The sequence below is a fragment of the Phoca vitulina genome, unplaced genomic scaffold (assembly GCF_004348235.1).
Source record: "Phoca vitulina isolate PV1807 unplaced genomic scaffold, GSC_HSeal_1.0 scaffold4, whole genome shotgun sequence".
In the NCBI taxonomy this organism is placed as follows: Eukaryota; Metazoa; Chordata; class Mammalia; order Carnivora; family Phocidae; genus Phoca; species Phoca vitulina.
This window is the reverse complement of record NW_022589707.1, coordinates 41,782,445-41,803,116: the sequence shown is the minus strand read 5'-3', so window position 1 is coordinate 41,803,116 and position 20,672 is coordinate 41,782,445. Positions and strand designations below refer to the sequence as shown.

The 20,672-nt window shown below is 38.9% G+C and overlaps 1 protein-coding gene across 2 annotated transcripts in view; it reads right to left on the bottom strand.

Annotated features, from left to right (window-relative positions):
* The window catches only part of SKAP2 (src kinase associated phosphoprotein 2), a 166,018-nt gene that overhangs the window by 18,453 nt on the left and 126,893 nt on the right, over positions 1 to 20,672 (bottom strand). For both annotated transcript variants that reach the window (XM_032401888.1, XM_032401889.1), the window contains exon 10: positions 3,911 to 3,988. In XM_032401888.1, coding sequence (XP_032257779.1) covers positions 3,911 to 3,988 — 78 coding nt within the window. The remainder of the gene's footprint in view (positions 1 to 3,910; positions 3,989 to 20,672) is intronic.

Here is a 20,672-nt window from a genome sequence, read left to right as displayed (position 1 = left end):
ACCAGCGGGGATGTCTATGAGCCTAGGAATCCGACCAAGAACTAACAATGCTTGCAGCCACCCTTCATTACATTTTCCCCACAAAGCACATATTAAGTAAATTCTATAAATGGACACTAGAGGGCACTCTGGCTGGACAGATCACGCCAAACGTTGTCAATTTTTTCTTTTGGAAAGAATTACTTAATAATAAAGTGACTGATTTCCTTTAAAAACCACTTATTTAGACAAATAGAGATTTAGAAGTTGAGACATTCTAGTCAGATTAAATCAACTGCTAAATGGGTCAAATGTTGCGCCCCGTGCAGTCCGTCAGTGTCAGTTTAAAAGTCAAGGAATTAGAGCACAGAGAGGATGACATCATTTCACACGCAAGGCCCTCCCCCACAGTCACTGGCCAGGAGGTAAAAGGATCTAAATAGCTGGTTTCCCCAGTCAAGGCTCCTGTGTGTTCCCCATGCTGCTTAGCCTGAGGCTTGATCCAAAAAGGTTAAAGAAACAAAACTTGGGCTAAAACTAGAGAAGTTTTGGCTGAGTGAGAGCCTCCCAGTGCATCCCCAGCTGTCCAGCCTGCTCCTCTTTTTTCAGATTCTCTCGCAACAGTTTTTCATTCAATAGATTTTCAAGAGGTGGGGGAAGAAAGAAGGAAAGAAAAAGTATATGGTGATTTCTACCACATAATCCTTATCACTTTGGGGTCTCTCTTCCCCTCGATGCGCTTGGTGAAACTCCCATTAACACTAATGGGAGTCACAGGAGCACATGAGGGGAAGGGAGACCCCCACCGTGTGCAAGATGCATCTCTCCCTAGATGTGCATCATGAGCATTTCATTAAATCTCACTGCTGTAAAGAGGCAACAGTGCTAGCGATTTGGCAATACTGGGGAAAAGATGCATTTTCTACTGTGCTTTCTATAATCTCGATGATGATGTTACCCAAAGACCAACCTCATTTCTGTGTCCCATATGTGAGCTCTGTTAAAGAATAATAAGTTGTTGATGTCACACGACTATATGTACACACAATTTACCATCCCGTCTATTTCAGAATGCAATACTAGTTACATAAAGCAGAAGAACCACGACTAGAGAGAAAACCTGCCAGTATAGATTTATTAGCCTTACTCTCCTCGGGAAAATAATGTTAAAATTCTGGGTATGAATTCTAGATACAAAAATTGGGAATTATTTTATTCCTTTGAGAGCAGCAAGCTTCTCTGGTTTACTTTTTACAATTTTTTAAATTTAAAAATTTTAAATGTGGCTAACCGTGCTCAAAAAATTACCCATGGATACAGCCTCAGAAGCAGAATGAACTCACAAAAGTTAGCACTGTTCGCCTATACATTGAAAAATAATCCGTGTAAAACATGTTTTTAAAAAACAACACAAAAATGGTATGGGGCATAACGCATAAACCACAGAGAATTATACATTCTGAATACAAATATGTCTGTCATCACTGCATGGACTAATCTTACCACATCATGATCTATGGTTTCAAAATTACAAAAAAAAAAAAAGCAAAAAACAAAACCCACCTCATTACATTTCTTGTCCTGGGAGGCGTGAATGGTTAAAAAAGAAGGGAAAGAAAGAAAAAATAGCCATCCTAAATTAGCCAGGCTGTGAAGGATTTAAATGATGTATTTGCTCCTGCTTTTGAAAACATACAAAAACAGATCATTGGGCAGTAACAGAACTGTTAGGAAAATATAAGCTAAACACTGGAAATACTTTTGCAAAAACCAAAAGATTTTAAAAATATGATGACAAGGACTGAAACATTCAATAATAAGATAATGGAAAATCTCTTTCTGAGTGGTCTTAAAGGTTTAAAAAGTATTTCAGAAAGGTAAGCATATTCTACAGTGTACAAATAAATCAAATGGAATCTTTATTTTGTGTATATATACTAAATACATGTAAGATACGTAAGCTTGAACATGAAAGAACTTATAAGAAATACAAGATTATGTTTTGTTTATGTATTTTACATTCGTCTGAATTTTTTTCTCTCTTTTTAAGTAAAATCGGTCAATGTGAAAAATATATAACATTCTTGAGTAAGGTTAGAAGTTCACGTCATGTGATGCTCAGCAAGATAGTAATACCCTTGTCAACTCACTGCCCTGCACAGCAAACAAACTTCTAGTGTTACATCTTTGACAGCCTAGAGAGAGCAAAGGTCACTGCGATGCAAAAGCATTAAAACTGTTGCTTGAAAAGAATTTCATGTCACTGAAGATAAGAATTATTGCAGTGCTTTATGGCTATTGCATGGAAAGCTAGATCTACTTACTGCATTCCTTTGAAGAAAAACGGACTTTTTTCTTCCTTCCCTCAAAGGCAAAAATTGGGGAGAGAGTTACTTTAAAAGGATTTTTGAAAAATAGAATTGCTTTAAGCCAAAATACTTCTGTTTCTGGAAGGAATATCTGTATGTGTCTACCTTCTACACCTGCACTGAAATTTAAAAAAAAAACAAAAACCTCCACGCTTTTGGCAGAAGCTTTACGATACATAATAAAACACGCAAATTACTTGAATTACTATTGGGTGGCATCCTCGGGGTTATGCTCAGCCTTCGTGTTTTATAGCTGCATCTTACAGGACCACGGCACTCACATCGAATGCCTTCGTCCTCACTTCCTTTCTGAAAAAAGCAAACCAAAACCTCGTGCAGCAACCTGCCCCTGCTTTCCTGTCCAGGTCCGGAAATCAGGCCTGTTTCCTTTCCACGTGTCCCGGTAGGAAGGCCTGGGGAAAGCCACTTCCTGAACACACACTTCCTGTCCGCCCAGCCTCTGACAGCTAGCAAGAGTGATGTATGAACGTATCAGAGAAGGGAAGGTGACCCTCAACGCCAGCTCTTTGCAGGACATGGGATGATATGGCAGACCTTGCCCCAGCTGACATGCGGCTGTGAAGAGGTGTAAAAGGCCCGATAAGAAGGCATTCCCCCTCTCTTCTTTCCGTGTAAAATAATTGCTGGTTTATCAAAGCTAACCTCATGCTTGCACTACAGATACGGTTTATCTCCTGCTATTTGGAAATAACAACCCGCAAAAAAAACGTTGCCTGTAGCATGTGATGCTGTACATAGCATGTAGAGTTATTTTTCTAGTCTCAGTCATAATTAGTACGCGGGGCCATGTGCCAAGTGGAAATGGATAAGGGGAATATCCTTCCTAGCCTTCTAGGCCATCAGTGTCCTTTTCCAATTTTTGAACTGCTGTCACCGGACTCTGGCATTTCTTACACCCAATTCATTTGCTTTCTGTGTTAATCATATGCAATGAAGATATGCATGGCCAACATTTAAACAGGCTGCAGATCAATTAGCGGTCTTAAGTTTATCTGATTTTTATCAAAGAAGACAGAGCTGTGGGTCGATTGTCAGAGCCTGCGTCAAGTTGACCTTTTCAGAGATGTCTACATTGCCAGTCCCCTGGGCAACTTGTTGTCCCCTGTTAGTCTCTGAATGGCAGAAGTCTGTTCTGCTCAAGCACAAAGTATACACAGATGTCTATATTACATTCTTATAGGTTTGACAGCAACTGCATGTTGTATCTATAAACTGTCCTTTAGCAGTGACACTTCCTCAATGATGATAAGCTAATTTATGCAACTAAATCTCCTTTGTGCAGAAATGAAAGCTAATTGAGTCATTACAAAGTAATTCAGGAAGGAATACCTTGTATAAATTGGCTTACTTTATAAATCCTTCTCAAGTGGTTTCCATGCATCCTAAATGGGACTAAGCAGCTTATCAGCCATAAGATATCCAGATCGAACCAGCCAACTTCGGGGAGTTGTGTAAACATCTTTAGAGCCGTAGGAAAGTGACTGAAGGGAAAGTGAACAAAACCAAAAGAAGCTTCCCCAGGAAGCCACCCCAGCCATTACCTGTGGTGGGATGAACACTGTCCTGACTCATCTTCCTTCGTTCCTCCACTTTCGCAGGAACACTGTCCTCTTCCTCTTCTGTAAACAAGCAGAAATGGCACACTGAAGGGTTTCCTCAGAAAGAACAGAACTCACCCCATCTTATGAACAAAACTGAAAGTTTAGAACGTATAAATATTCTTTCTCAAAGGATGAAACCACTCAACATTCACATTCCTTTTTCAGTAATCTAAAGCTGAACAAACAAACCTCTAGCTATTTCCAAATAGCAACCCTACCAGTTGGCTTGATAAAATTTAAGATACGTACTAATGCCGCACATACTTTAAGTACTTACAGAATCTCATCTGGAACACTGCTAAGTCCAGACCGGCCCTGAAATCCAGGGAAGGAACACCCAGCACTATATGGACAGACCCACGTTACACCGTGGCAGGAGGACCACGGATAAAACCATGGTCCCTAAAACATCGGTGTGGCCAAAGAAAATGTGTGATATAAAATAAAATATAGTTAACCTGTAAATCATTTCTTGAGTATCAGATACTTCATGTGTTCCCACTTGATCTTCACAGGAGAAGACTAGAAGGATCCTCACCTTTCAAGGCAATTCCCCCCAAAGTCTACTGAGGATCTACCCTGTGCCATAAGTTATTGCAGATGTTAAGATTTCACAGATCATTTTAAACCCTCCTTTTACAGATGAGTAAATTGAGGCTCAAAAAGGTAGAGAAACGTCCACTTTGTGATTCATACTCAGGCTTGTGATCATGAAGTCCGTGTTCTTTATCCTGCAATGTATTCAGGGCCCTATGTTTGTTATTCCCACGCTCTCCTATCACGTTCATTTCCTCCCCCCCCCCCCCCAGTTATAGGAAGAAATAGGAGAAGATTAAATGAGAAGAGTTTTAAACGAGTCAATAGACTAGATTTAATTATTTTACATTAAAGAACCATTTATTACATGTCCATTTTCCTCACCTAAGGATTTATACACACTGTGGAAATATTTAAGGCAGGACATAGGAACAAAATGGCATGCCCAAAAAAACAGAGTTCAAAAAGAATACTTTCAAGAAAAATCAAAAATGTTAAAATATGCAAAATATATAAATATAGCCATTATGACTATTAAATAATTCAACCAATAAATCTTCATTGGATATTAGCTACCTGTAAGAGAGAGGTTCTACCAGGGAGGCAAACACAGGAGGGAGCTTCTGCCCTCAGGAAGCTGACAGCCTACAGGGGACAGAAGACAGCATCTAAAGGAAAATGGGATAAGGAGCATAGAACCTGACATGGGAGGCACAAGGTTCGGAAGGATGGCAGAGAGGAAACCATGCAAGGGGCAACACCGTGAAGGCTCTGAGGGGTGGAGAAAATCTGAACAGAGAGAGATGGGAAGGAGGAAATTTCTAGACAGAAGGAGAGTCATAAGCAAAAGAAAAAGCGCAATAATATCCATTTGGCTAAAGAATGCAGCACTCAAAGGGGAAGAACAGGATGGCAGATAATGCTAGTGGCTTGGGCCAGCTGTTGAAGGGCCATAAACATCCGGCTATGGACTCTTGCCTTTTATTTGGTGGGCAATGAGAGCCCCAGAAGATGTTCGAGCAGAGAAAGGGCAGGACCAAAAACTATGCTTGAGAAATGATCATCTGATCCCATTGTCCCAGATAGCCTGAAGGAGGGTGTGGGGAGAGAGACCACTCAGAGTCTGGCTAGAGGGGAAGGAAGTCCTGAACCGAAGGGGCAGAGGAAATGGAAAGGAGCCAGTTATAAGAGGGAAAGGAACTAGAATTGATAAACTTTGTGCCTGCCTGGATGTGGAGGGCTAAGGGAAGAAGAGCAATCGAGAATGACTCAAGTTTTGAGCTTAGTTAACAGCGAAATGAGAATATCATTCCTGAGAAAAGAATAGCCAAGATAAGCTATATTGCTGAGGGAACACAGGAGCTGTGTTTCTGATGTGAGAGATTTATTTATTTATTTTTTAAAGATTTTATTTATTTATTTGACAGAGAGAGAGACAGCGAGAGCAGGAACACAAGCAGGGGGAGTGGGAGAGGGAGAAGCAGGCTCCCTGCTGATCAGGGAGCCCAATGCGGGGCTCGATCCCAGGATGCTGGGATCATGACCTGAGCCGAAGGCAGACGCTTAATGACTGAGCCACCCAGGCGCCCCTGATGTGAGAGATTTAAATTTATTTATTTGAGAGAGAGAGAAAGAGAGAGTGTGCACACATGGGGGGAGGGGCTGAGGGAGAAGGAAAGAGAATCTCAGGCAGACTCCCTGCTGAGCACAGAACCCAAAGCAGGACTCCATCCCACAACCCTGAGATCATGACCTGAGCCAAAAACAAGAGTCGGAAGCTTAACCAACTGTGCCACCCAGCGCCCCTCTGATGTGAGAGATTTAATGTACTGGTGGGGCAACCCAGAGGAAATGTCCGGAGGCAACTGGAAAGTTTGGTAGAGAGGTCAGGAGTACAGGTGCAAAATTAGAAGTCTCATGCAAACTTTGAAGTGGTGATTAATAAAATTCAACATTTAAATCAAGCTTGAGAGTTACTGTACTTATAAAACAAACATAGAACTGTTTTGAATTTCTGTAACTCAATCCAAACAAAATAATGAAAGCTCCAAAAAAGGAAACAGCTGGAAATATTTGGTACTTTATACATATTAAGTTGACGCTAATGTTGGCAATTTAATATGGTTCGGTCAAATAGTAATTAATACAGGAAGACCTAATAAAAACCTAATACTAAATCCTGTCTTTTTCCTCTTCAACAAGTTATCTCACTTATGCCAAACCACAAGGACCAGTTATCATGTATGAGTTAATAGGATGTTTTCATACAAATTTTAAAGCTCTTAGGGACATTTATAGTCATTTGGTCCAACCTACTTATTTTACAGATGGTTAATTTTTCTTAAAGGAGGAGAAAACTCTCCTTACTTTTCACACTTTCTCTTTCCCCAGCACTCCCTCTCCTCCGACTGGGTCACAAATCTGACAGTAAGGAGTAAATTCAACAACAGTGAAGGGTGCTTGCCCTCACGTCAAAAGCCATGACCACAACAATTTAGGGAGCACTAATTTTGGCTCTCAAGAAGACACAATGGGATGTAGACTCACCACCCAAAGTTAGTGTCAAGATATCACAAAAACTAATTACAGTAATTGAATGGAAAACTCCACTTTTGGCAAAGTAAACAATGAACATAGAAGAATTTATTACTATGGCTTTATTCTTATTTTATTAAAATTTAAGTGCCTATAATGTACACAATGTATTCTTAAATTACCAGAATAATTACTTAAGTATCAATATATACTGAGAAGTATCCAAATTGAAATCCATGTGAGATGCTGAACAAGTAGTATTTTAGAGGAGGAATCGCTCATTAAAGAAACTTCCTTTCTCCATTTCAAACCTATTTTTAGGTCAAAACCCTCTGCATTTCATTCATCAGTTATTCTTAACAATATTCGAACAACTCATTTTATCTTGGGCTAACAATACAAATAGCTTCCACATAAAAGAAAACAAAATCAAATTTGGGGTGTGTGTGTGTGTGTGTGTTTTTTAATCTTAGGGGAAAAACAGACTGAATCTTGAATACAGTCTGGTACAAAGGAGATGTTCAATAAATATGGAGTGAACAAATGGATTCAAAATCATGAAAATAAACCCTACTATGTTCATTTATTAACAGAGAAAAACTCTCCACACCACTCAAAAAATATATGAGGACAAATGAAAATTCTAGGCAATAATCACCTCCACAATATATTAGAAATATACACACATGTTGTTTTATTTAGGTTTATTATTAAACATATTTTATTTTGGTGTTGAGTCACGGTGTCATTATACAATACTAATTAATACCTCAAATAGTCAGTGTTTGTGGGCTAATATATTCCATTCAACATTTTAATAACAGTAAACAAAAACAGCTCAGCTATGCGGTAAAATCCATCAAACCACACAGATGGTTATAAGGTTTTCATTATGTGGTTTCCATAGCAATCATATTGCAAATCTGGAAGCTTCTTGCAAATAAGCAGCTTGTATTTACATGCCTCTCAGCTGCAGCACAAAACTCTTCAACATGTGAAGTTATTATTCCAATCACACATTGTTGGAAGAATCATCAGAAGATTTTGTTGATCAGACAAGATGAAAATAACAGTAAACTAACTGCAGAAGATAATTCAAACACAGTCATACATTTACCAAACTAATCCGTATTAGAAATATTCTGGCAGTCGTCAGAAGGTTTTAACATTATACCAGCTCAAAAATATGGAAGTTCCAAGAACAATCAGATCCCATGGAATCCAAAAGTTGAACTCCACTCTCCCATTTTCAGAAGATGTTTGGTCTTCCTTCTGAGTCGAGCAGAGAAAGAAAGACTAACAGAGAACTGAGTCTTCCCAAATCTTTTTAGGATGACTACATTTGAGGAAATGCTTATGTGGGAAAAGTCAAGACCTTTTTTTTTTCCCCCTGCTAGATTAATCAATTTAATTTACAAATTGATCCAGTTCCATAACAGATGGATTATTACCCGAATAAGGATCACAAATCTGTCTAGCTATGCAGTTTTTACAAAATGGCTATTTCTTGCTTACTAATGTTCTTTGTTTAAGGACAAAATAACCCAAAGAGAAAAGCGATAAGCAAATGACACGTACAGCTGACATTGCTTGAAAAGGCTAAAGACAATTTGTTAGCATCAAAACAGGGTGTGTGACAATTGCGGAGGGGCTGGAAACTGATCTTATCACATCTTCCAGGGAGAAGAGGACATGAGAAAATCTTTCACTCACACACAATGATTACCTTTCTAAGTACCTTCAGAAAACAGCTCTGCTGAATTAACAATGTATTTTAAGAGACATAAAACACAGAATCAAAAGCTATGCTCTGAAATAAAGATTGAGTGTAGATCTCTACCTGCCCTGACTTCATTGGATTACAAGACTATATGTTTGTCTCACGAAAAAGTTAGTATTTATTGCTTAAATGTTCACGCTGTATGCATTTATATCCATTAGGTAACTAAATCCTCATAACAATTCTATGAGGTAAGAACAGGTACTTTGACCATCATTTTATGGACGCAGAAATGAAACTTACAGAGCTTGAAGAACTTGTCCACACAAGCAATTAGAACAGGGACTGAAACTCCAGCATGGGTGGCTTCTCTCCACCGTCTCTTCAGTTTACAGATGGACTGTTTTCTAAAATTTCATTTGAATATTGGCTGTTTGTGGACTTGGAAAACATTTTCACAAAAGTGGGCAAATTCTATTCTACTGTTGCATTGTATGCGAAGGACACCTTAAGGTAAGCAATCCTTGCAGTGATGATTTAGAAACAGAATTTCAAGTTGGGAAGCCCCCAACACACATCTCCTTTCTGTCTCCCAGCTCTCCTTCCCCACCTCTCTTGTCCACACCCTCCAGTGCCTGGAAGCCAGCGCACAGTACTTGATATTCTGTAAAGGTCTCTAATGCAACTCATAATTGAAATATTTATTTCAAATAATATTTCAATTATTTTATTATGAAATAATATTTCATCATTCTTTCTAGGCCAGCCGGCTTTTCTTTCTTGTTGCATTTCAATAAGGATTTCAATGTCAACAGTTACGGTGAGTCTTTTTACAAAGAAGTTCCCCCGAAAGAAGTTCGCCTGCATTCCAGAACAACAGACAATCCTGCACATGTCTCCAAGGGTTTGGGCACCACAGTGTTGCAAGCAAGATGTCCCCGGCTGGGAGAAGATGGGACAGACCTGATGGGGAAAGGAAGACCCCTGTGTCCAGTCCCAGCAGTGCGGTGTAAAGGAGGCAGAAATGCAGGGAGGATCCACACAAAGGGCACCTCAGCCCCTCTTCTCGCTCAGGACCTGGGGCAAGTCCCAAAGCCGGCAGTAGGGGTGAGACAGGTGGAAGAGTCGAAGGGGTGTGGGCAAGGGAATTCAAACCAAGACAATGTGGAAAAGTGAGTTCCTTAGGGGCCTATAAATCCTGGACCACTGGTAAGTTAAAATATGACCTTCTAAAGGACTTTTCTATTTAATAGACTGACATATATTTTACAGCAATAAAGGATATATCATTTTAAAGACAGCAGCATGTGCCTTTTAGTATTATATAAAACTTCAAGAGGAACAGAAAGATAAAGACAATTGAAATGGTATATTTAGAGTCATGTTTACTATCCTGGAAATTGAGGCAAACTGGGGCCTACTGTTAAAGTTCTCCTACCTTGAGACTGTAATTCTCATCTCTGTAAAGTACAAAGAATAATGTCTACCCCATAGCACTCTGAACGGGATTTGGGCAGGACGATGACATAATCAGATTTCTCAGGGGGAAAAAAATGCACAATTAGCATGCAGTAGCAAGGTCATTACCTTAGGAGCTAGGTGTTTTGCATCCACTTATGAATTTGGCAACCCAGAAGGTTACTATGATATCAAAGGCAACCAAAATAAGCAATAGTTATTCAATCATACAATCTAATTTTCAACCTTGACATTTTATTCTTTCAGGGTTTGATAGGAAAAGGTTATCATTGCACTTCAAAAGCAAAAATAAACACCATGAAGATTACAGTACATTTCTGTACTATATTAAAGTTAATAATTTATACGCAAATCTGAAAACGCGAAAATAATAAATTTTCACAGACATTCAACTTGCTAACATCATGGTTGGGATGTTGGGGAAAAAACCCTCAAATTCAAGCAAGAATCCCATTTGACAGAATCTGGAGAAAATCTTCAGGAAAGAAACCTTAGGTAGAATCTAGTTCAACTTCCTTCTTTCATTAACAGGGAACCAGACTTGGGTGCCGAATGACTGGACCAAGGTCATGCAAATGGCACTCTGCTCCTCTCTCTCTGCCCTGCCTTTTACACAACATGCACCACAGACATTTCTGGAAAAGTCTTTGCTGCTCCCGAGGTACTTCTCTATTCAGGAGCAATCTTACACAGACTTGGTCATCCACAGACAATGATGGCAAGCAAAGAAAGCACACAGGTTAAAAAAGGTTTTAATAGACCAGATTCTGTCAGTCAGAAGTGACTGTGAGTCAGGAAATGATCCTACTCCCAGGGGGTGCTAGACATGAGGAAACAATGATATGGGGCTCTTCCTTGTCCCAGTGTAGTATATTCACACACGCCATAATATAAAATTCTCCTGACTACTCCATAAAGCTCAAACTCTTAGCTCTTTAATTAACATTTATAATAAAACCTGCAATATTAAAATTCTTTCAACCCAGGAAATGTCAAATTATTTCTCAGTTACAGTAACCTCAATCTGGCTCTGGATTGCTGGTACAATTATAGTTTGCTGTTCATAATAGTTCTGTTTTTTAATTTAAATAAACCTTTTTTTTATTATTCTTGCTACAAAAGCAGTATCTGTTCATTGCTAGAAGTCAGACAATAGAGATAAGCAAAAATATATACATATTTTTAAATCATCCAGGACTTACCATAACCACTATTAACACTATTAAACATCTTCTCCTAGACCACCTTCACTCAGTTTCTGGTTTTTCTTCATTCTCATTTTTAATAAGAATATCCCAATATATACATATTTCATTATCCACCCCCCCACGTTTCTTATCCAAATGTATTTGTATTTTATTATAACCTAATTTGAATCTCTTTTTAGAAAGTAAACTATTTCATCTCAACTTAGATTTTGGCTTAAATTTTATTCTGTGAAAAAAATACTACCTAATGATAAATAGGGTGGTGTTAAGATCATTTCCTTGTAACTTGGCTGTTTAGTAAGGATCTATAACTGTCTGCTCTAACCTGAGGAAAAAAGCAGACAGACGAATGCAGAGCTCATTTGTCGCAGGCTCTGGCGCGGTGTCCTGTTTCCTTATGCAAATACACTCATCTTCTTCCCATGCAGTGCACCTTACCCTCCCCTTTTCAAGAATCTAGGGGGAAAAAAAGCACAGGGACGTAAGAGGAACCACCACCCATTAGACTTATTGGTTCCATATCCCTTGTAGCAACAGTGGTTTCAAGGCTCTTCTGGGAGGCGGAGAGTCTATGAGGTCAAAACTATTTTCATAATAAAATGAAGACATTTGCCTTTTTCATCGTGTTAACATCAGCACGATTTTGCAAAGCAATAATGGGGAAACTGCTGACACAGCATAAATCACTGCAGGGGCACCAAACTGTCACCGTCTTCTTCACTGCCTTGCTCGAGCATTAAAAACAAACAAGCCAGTTTCACCTATGAATGTCCATGATGAAGCCGTACACATTATTATTTTCATGTAATAGCAACCCCGAGAACATGTCTTTTTAATATTCTGTGTGACAAAATCAGAAGAATGCATTAAGCACACTTCTGCATTTCCAGATGTGCAAGATATTGAGCGGCAAGCTGAACTAGCTGCTTTTTTTCATGGAACACCATTTTGACTTGAAAGAATGAGTGACAGACAAACTCTGGTACTCAGACTTGGGAATGTGGCAGATATTTCCTAAGTGAGCTTGTTGTTTCAAAGAAAACAACTGGTGTTTGTTGCCATGATAAAATTTAAGCTTTCAAGCAAAAATCAGAGTTTTAGAAACTTAGACCTGCCACTGTGAGCTTGACCGCTCCCGAGTATTTAAAGACTTTCCTAATGAGATTGGTAGTGATATTAATGAATGTAGTTTTTTAATTTTGCCAATTTTTGCCAATATTTGGAAGTTCTGCATAATGCAGTGAACCAATATTTTCCAAATGATCAAGGCACGATGTTACAAAAACATGCATGGTAAGAGATCCATTCAAAGTACAAGACAGACCAGACCCATGAATTTTAATGTAACAAAGTATGGAACGTTCATTGATACCGTTTTGGATTCCAGCTTGCAACTAACATTTAACTACTACTCCTCCAGTTTGGGTACAGTATCGAAGAAGAATATCTACAACCTCCTAGGACTATTAAAACACTTCCAATTTCCTACTGGAGATCTGTATGAGGCTGGGTTTCTCCATATGCTGACTGTACTTAAACCAAAACAACATATCACAACAGAGTGAATGAAGACGCAGACTTGAGAGTCTAAATGTATTCTATTAAAATAGACACTGAGGAGATCTGCCAAAACGTAAACCATGCCTCTCTTTTCACTGATATCTTGGGGGAAATATAGCGATTTTTCCTAAAAATATTTTATGTTCACATGTAATGGGTTTATCATTGTGATTTTTAAATTCATTAATAAACATTTTTTATATTTCTCAGTTTTAATTTCTAACATAGTAAATACTGAGAGGCATAATCCACATAAATAAAGCTTTGTGGGTTCCTCAGTAATTTTTAAAATTGTAAAGGGCTCCTGAGACCAAAAAGGTTTGGGAAAACTACCCTGCGTTTTCTTTTTTAAGTTATTATTCAAATTCCAGTTAACATACAGTGTAATATTAGTTTCAGGTGTACAATATAATGATTCAACCCTTCCATACAATGCCCGAGCTCACCACAAGTGTCCTCCTTAATCCCCACCACCTATTTAACCCATCCCCCACCCACCTGCCCTCTGGTAACCATCAGTTTGTTCTCTAAAGTTAAGAGTCTGTTTGCCTCTCTCTCTTGCTCTTTTTTTCTCCTTTGCTCATTTGTTTTGTTTCTTAAATTCCATCTATAAGTGAAATCATATGGTATCTGTCTTTCTCTGACTTATTTCACTGAGCATCATATACCTTCTAGATCCATCCATGTTGTTGCAAATGGCAAGATCGTTTTTAGTGAAATATCTAAACACTGTTGATCCACAACATGAAAAAATTGATAGCCTGCTAACCCAGAACAGTATTTGATAATTATTTTATTTTCCCAAAGCACACAATCTCAGGATTGAATCTCATTATACTGTTGAGTCATATTGAGCTGTTAACCAAAATCCCTATATGTTTTTCCCATTTGCAGTGAAGCCAAGTCTTTCCTTTCTCATACCTGTGCAACAAGATTTTTGGAGCAAATGTGGGCGCCTGGGTGGCTCAGTTGGTTAAGCGACTGCCTTCGGCTCAGGTCATGATCCTGGAGTCCCGGGATCGAGTCCCACATCAGGCTCCCTGCTCAGCAGGGAGTCTGCTTCTCCCTCTGACCCTCCTCCCTCTCATGCTCTCTGTCTCTCATTGTCTCTCTCGCAAATAAATAAAATCTTAAAAAAAAAAAAAATTAAAAAAAAAAAAAAGATTTTTGGAGCAGATGTGATATCCTGTTATATGTCATCTTGTTAGATTTGATCCATAATTTCAGTCTATTGAGAGCACAGCCTGTATATCTTCATCTAGGCATTGATGAATATGATGGTATGACAATACTGAGAATTAAGCTCTAAAGCATTCACAAAATAAATTAATCAGCATCCTTTGGTGCTATACAGTCAGTTATCCAATAGTGTTTATACCCATAAAGATTTCATGAGAATCCTGGCCAAATGCCTCACTTAAGTCTAGTTATAGGTCTGTCACTTCCCTGAACACATGATGGGTTCTAGTGATCATTATTTCATCTTCTAGATAGCACAGAAGACTCTCTTTGATGCCTTATTTTAGAGTCCACTTCCAAGTTCCTAAACTGTCTGGGGTTTGCAGAATCCATCTGTCATGGATAATGTGGTGCTCCTCCTAGATGCCCTCTTCATCTGCCAACACAACCACCCTCCAGTTACTGGGACCCAGACTGCTGCTGGCTCACAGCTGTGTCCCTCACTAGGAACTGTCCTCAGCTACAGAGAACTGCCTCTCTCAAGATCACACCCCTCCCAGAAGAGCCAGGAGCCAGTGATTAGCTGATGTGGGGACATAAAGACATGCCCCTTTGCCTCAACAACCTTGAAGAATCATCCCAGACCCAGAGCTCCCCAAGAGTTCGGCTGAGGCCTCAGTCACAGCTGCATTGTGGGTCAGCTTCTCCCGCCCAATTCTGCCTTCTGCGCTTTCATACAAGGGTATCTCCCAAGATCACTTGCCAATAAGTCTTATACATGCAACCGTCTCAGAGTCTGTTCCAGGAAACCCAACTTAAGATCTACTGCAACTTTCTACCCTTTTTTTGAAGGGTTCACCATTTAATTGCTAGACTCCATACTTCTAGCATCTCTCTCTTCCTGCATATTTCCTTCAAAATCAGTGACAGTAGTTCAATTACTTCATTTACAACTTGTCTTGTGATGTAGTCTTATGTAAGCCAGAAGGCAAACTTAACTCCTACTCATCTTTAAAACATGGCTCAAATGTCCCCGAATTTAGGGTGCTTTCCCCAAACTCCTCCAGGCAGCTGGGCATTCCCCCTTTGTGATCTCCCAGCCTTGGTACAGGCCTCCATTATCACTGCTCTCATAGAGCACTGCAAACATTGTCTACCTGTCTCCTTTTCTTCCGAGTGTGCACTCCCCCACCAGGCCTAACAGAGGGGCTGGAACAAACTCTATCAGCATCAGAATTTGAATCCAGGCAGTCTGCCTCCAGAACCCAAGTTCTGAAGCACTGTGCTTTTTCTTCCCTTTTGATGTTTTCCATGAATGTTTGATGAATGAAAATCAAATGGATTTTGGTTAGCTGGGTATTCTATTAGAATCTCTTTGCCTGTCCTTAGCTTGTTACCTGCCATCAATCTTATCAGATGGAGGATAATTCTTGGCAGAAAAGGAGCAAATAAAATAGAAACTGATTGTTTTCTTGGAAATTACTGCCCCTAATAAATTTCAAAAACAAACAAAAACACAGGGCAATTATACACCTAGGTGTAAATTACACCTAGCATAATTTACAAATTTCAGCTCTTTTCATGTTTTCCTTGGTTATTTGGCCATTTCAGTGCTTGGTATATAACCCTGTAAAATTGCATTAGTTGGACAGATTATAGCACAAAGACATTGATAGAGTTTTGTTCCCCCCCCCACCTTTTCCTCACTGCAATCATTTAGCATTAAATTCTATTTTAAAATACTTGTCTTTAATACCATACATTTGTACCTATTCTTTCTCGGAATTTTCTGGAATCTGCCTTGCTACAGTCTAGGCAAATACGTCTGGCTGATGGCCAGTTTTTTCCTCATTGGTTATGATGGACTCTAAGATGACAACTGCTTTTGTCTAATTTTTTCCACAGTTAAATCTGGAGACGGCAGCAGTTTCCCTATTTACTTCCTATATCCTTTGGCCTCCATTGTTTCGTCTGCTACTACATGTTTAAAGTCTCCCTGAAGAAGGAACAAGACGCAGTGCTAATGACTGCTTCACGCTTTTCCTTCCTCTCTATGTTCTTACCGTGAGCTCCTCTTAGTTGAAGATTCCTCGTTGCTAAACACTGAAAAACCCTAACCCTCCCGATCCCTGGCTCTGTGTGTCCCAGGCACAAGCAGCTGAGGGTGAGCAGAAAGTCATCCTTGGTCTCTCAGTGCTTTGTGCTCAATTGGCTGGGCTTGCAAGTAATAGTTACCACCTGCTTAGAAGCCCTAAATCCAAGAAATGGAAGAGATTGAGCACACAGTCTTGAATATTTAATATTTATAGGGCAATTATCAAATAACAGCCCCACTTGTATTTTTCTATTACCATCACATGCTCCCTCTGTGATATGTAACTTCCAGTTTGGGACTAGATATTATGAACTACATCAATATCTCTGGCATCCCACCATGGTGTGCTGTTCACCTAGAGGAGTGGTTTTCAAACTTCAGAGGGCTTATTAAAACCCAGGTTGCTGGGGACCCACCCATAGCGTTTCGGGTTCAGTAGATTTGACACGTGCAATTCTAAAAAGTTTCAGCCCGTGCTGCTGGTCCTGGGGCCACATTTTGAGAACCACTGACATAGAGGCATACCTTCTGAGGCTTTCTTTTACATAGGAGTTCAATGGTTTATGTGTTCTATCATAATTTGAATATAAGTTAATTAGAACATTGTATCTTCCAAGGTTACTTGCCTTTTAAACTTCAAAATATAGGCACACCTCACTAAATAATTCTAGTGTTAAATTAATTATAATGAAATTAGTCATGCAGAAATTAGTCCCATATCAATCCCAAAAGATGTAATGGAACTATAGAAATGCAAATAAAATTTGTATTCCAGAAGTTCATATTACTCTCTTTTGCTAGCTGGACAAATTTAGCGAACTAATTAAACTCTCTGAACTTCAATTCTCTCAATCTGGAAACCATAAATACAAAATTTACTTGAGAGAATTACTGTGAGAATAAAATGAGGTAAAGTGGCCAATATAATGCCCAGTGTGGTGAAGATTTACAATCAAGTGATTATAATAGCAACCTGAGGAATGTCTACATACCAAGCACCACACTAGCTGCTACATGCATAAATGTCATTCAATCCTCAAAACCCTCTGAGGAAGGTATTGCTCTTAGTCCCATTTTGCAGATGAAGAAATGGAGGCATAGAAACATTTAACTCACTTGCTCAGCAATAAGAAGCAGCGTCAGAGTTTGAATCCAGGCAGTCTGCCTCCAGAACCCAAGTTCTGAAGCACTGTGCTTTTTCTTCCCTTTTGATGTAAGACCTTGCACAGATCACTTGTTCTTGTGTTTGTTAATTAATTAAACAGCACTTGAACCTATTGCCATAACATGTAACTTATGAGAAAGTTAATATTCATGATGTCATATTGACATATATTTTTTTCTTAAACACTCTTCAATGACAAAATAACTTGGCTAACTCTGACAGCATAAAAAAAATGGCTCTCTTGAAAAATAGTGTACCCTGCTGAACAACAGGAGAAGAGTCATGTTTGTAATGGCCACCGAAAGTGAAAAGCTTGGCATTTGCCCCCTCCATTTTTCTTTCCGTTGGAAGGCAGCTTACAAATGGAAAAATCATCTCCCATCACCTCTCCCTCTCAGAGGCTGAATATGATGAAGAAACAGAGGAAGGCCAAGCCCCCGAAGCAAGCAGAGCCGAGAGCAGCTTCCGTCCTAGCCAGGAGCCTAAGAAGATTGATTAATCCTGAATGAGACAGCTATAGTTTCTCACCAGATTTGACTGCAGGAGGACATGAAAAATGCAGCAAATTAAAGCACTTTACATAATACAAAAGAATGGCACTCTTGAAATAAAAATTTCCATGTACCCAGGAGGGGCTGTGCATGGACTTTCAAAATTATGTTTTTATGGCAGTTTCAATTCTAAGTTAAGAGGTACTTTTTGACACACAGACACATTTATGATAAACCGTTACAATGTCTAGAAAATGTAAGATCCTGTAGAACTAGTTTATTTCTGTAGAGAGGAGTTGCCAAAAGAAGCAAGATAGAAGCTGCAGGGGGAAGAAGGGGAGGGTAGGCACACAGAGCTCATTGGACGGAGGTCTTGGGGTTCACTCCCGCAAAATAGTATCTGATGTTCTTTGAAGTATATAAGAATAAAAATTTGAGCTTAGAAAAAACAGCATACTTACAGAACTGCTATAAGACCCAGCTATTCCACTTCTGGGTATTTATCCAAAGAATACAAAAACCCTAATTCAAAAAGTTACATGCACCCCGATGTTCACTGCAGCATTATTTACAATAGCCAAGATATGGAAACAACCCAAGTGTCCAAAGTGTCCATGGATACATGAATGGATAAGGAAGAGGTGTTCTATTTTTTACAATGGAATACCACTCAGCCACAAAAAAGAATAAAATCTTGCATTTGCCACAACATGGATGGACCTTGAAGGTATAATGTAAGTGAAATAAGTCACACAGGGAAAGACAAATGCCATATAATTTCACTTATATGTGGAATCTTAAAAAAAAAAAAAAAAAAACGGGGGTCCCTGGGTGGCTCAGTTAAGCATCTGCCTTCAGCTCAGGTCATGATCCCAGGGTCCTGGGATCGAGTTCCACATCAGGCTCCCTACTCAGCATGGAGTCTGCTTCTCCTCCCCTTACTGCTCCCTCTGCTTCTGCTCTCTCTCAAATAAATAAATAAAATCTTAAAAAAAAAAAAAAACGAACAAAGAAAATAAAACAAAACAAACTCATAGATACAGGGAATAGACTAGTGGTTACTGAGGGGAAGGAGGTCCACTATATCATGGTGGATGGTAACTAGACTTCTAGTGGTGATCACTTTGTACTGTAAATTTTAAAGCTGTACGCCTGAAGCTTATTACATAAGAAAAAAAAAGGGGGGGGTTAGGAGCCACACTTGCTCAGTTTTGGCTCCCTAAAGGGAGAAACTGAACTCTCATTTGCAAAGTGTCTTTTACTTGAATTCCAGAAATAAGGCCAACATAAACAAAATGTCTGCTCTCATGTAAAAGGGCCAGGGTATTTTTAATGTACATGGCAGGCAAGCCTGGTCATACTTTCTTAAGGTCTCACCCAACAGTGGCCCACAGTAACACATGGAGTAAACGTATCCATTCTGGAAAGACAAATCCTTGCCTCCTCAGGGACCTCTAGTCTACACAGTGTCAGTGCTCTCAAACTAACTCCGGCTTATTTTCCAGTACGACAAAGCATCCTTGTTTTCCCATCCCAGAATCACAACTGTGATTAAATATGACGTCTTACAAACTTTTCCTGGCATTTTAGTTAGAATAAAGGTTATGCTGTAATTGTGTATATTGAAATACAATTTAGGGTTTATTTCTACCCAATTAAATCATGCAATCAAACCTGTAAATTTAATGACATGTCCAACTCTAGTACTTATTTAAGGGTCATCCAATGTTTATTGCCCTTACTTAGAGCAAATCATGGATTTAAAGAGAATACATGAAATGACATATGAACTTTCCTGAACAGCCTAATTAGAGAATACTGTTAGCTACCTGAAGTGGTTTAACTGCATGACTTATTTACACCTACTCTAGCTAAAAAAAGAGTAGTTATCAACCAGCTACTCTGGAATTCAGATTATAAACAATTTTAGCCTCTATGATCCTTACTTAGCTTTAGAAAATAATTCCTGGATTAAAAAACTCAAAAAGAAAAATGACCTCAATATAGTTCACTTTCGTGAGGAAATATAATACACTACTTGGCGTGTGTCCACAGGAAAAGTCTGGCTCCCAGATGCTTCTTGCCAGCCCACAGTGGATTTCACGATGTTTAAACAACTGACAACATACACTCATAGCACTGATGACATAGTGACCAGAAATTCAGCAGGAGCCTCTCTCCTGGGTATTTTCATATACTGAAAAGTAGTATCAAAACAATACAAATCATAGACACACTTCACTAACCCAAAAGATTCAACACAATTCAGTTAGGCTTTTTTTAAGTAGATGTCACCAAAATTACATATAAATTTACTAGTAAAACTTCTTCTACTAGTACAAGAAACACAAACGTATCAATGTTTTTTATTGTATTAGTCTTCTTGAAAATGAAAAATACAAACTCTAGCTTGCTTCCTATATCAAAAATCCAACAGATGAACTATTTCCATAGCTCATTCATTATAATCATACAATGTATATTAATATCCATGATCTCCTAGAAGCTGTAGCTGTCTCTATTAGTATAAACCAAATGAAATTCCCAATATTTTACCACTTCTGACCTCCAAAAACAATAAAATGGTAAGACCAAAAGGTAAAGTAAAGCCTCAAAATTCTACCACACCCAAGTGGTAGCCTAATTGCCTTAGATATATAAAATGTTCTTCATAACTGGAGTGCAAGTGTATCATTAAACTGGAATGATACACTTTCTAACCAGGAAGATTCT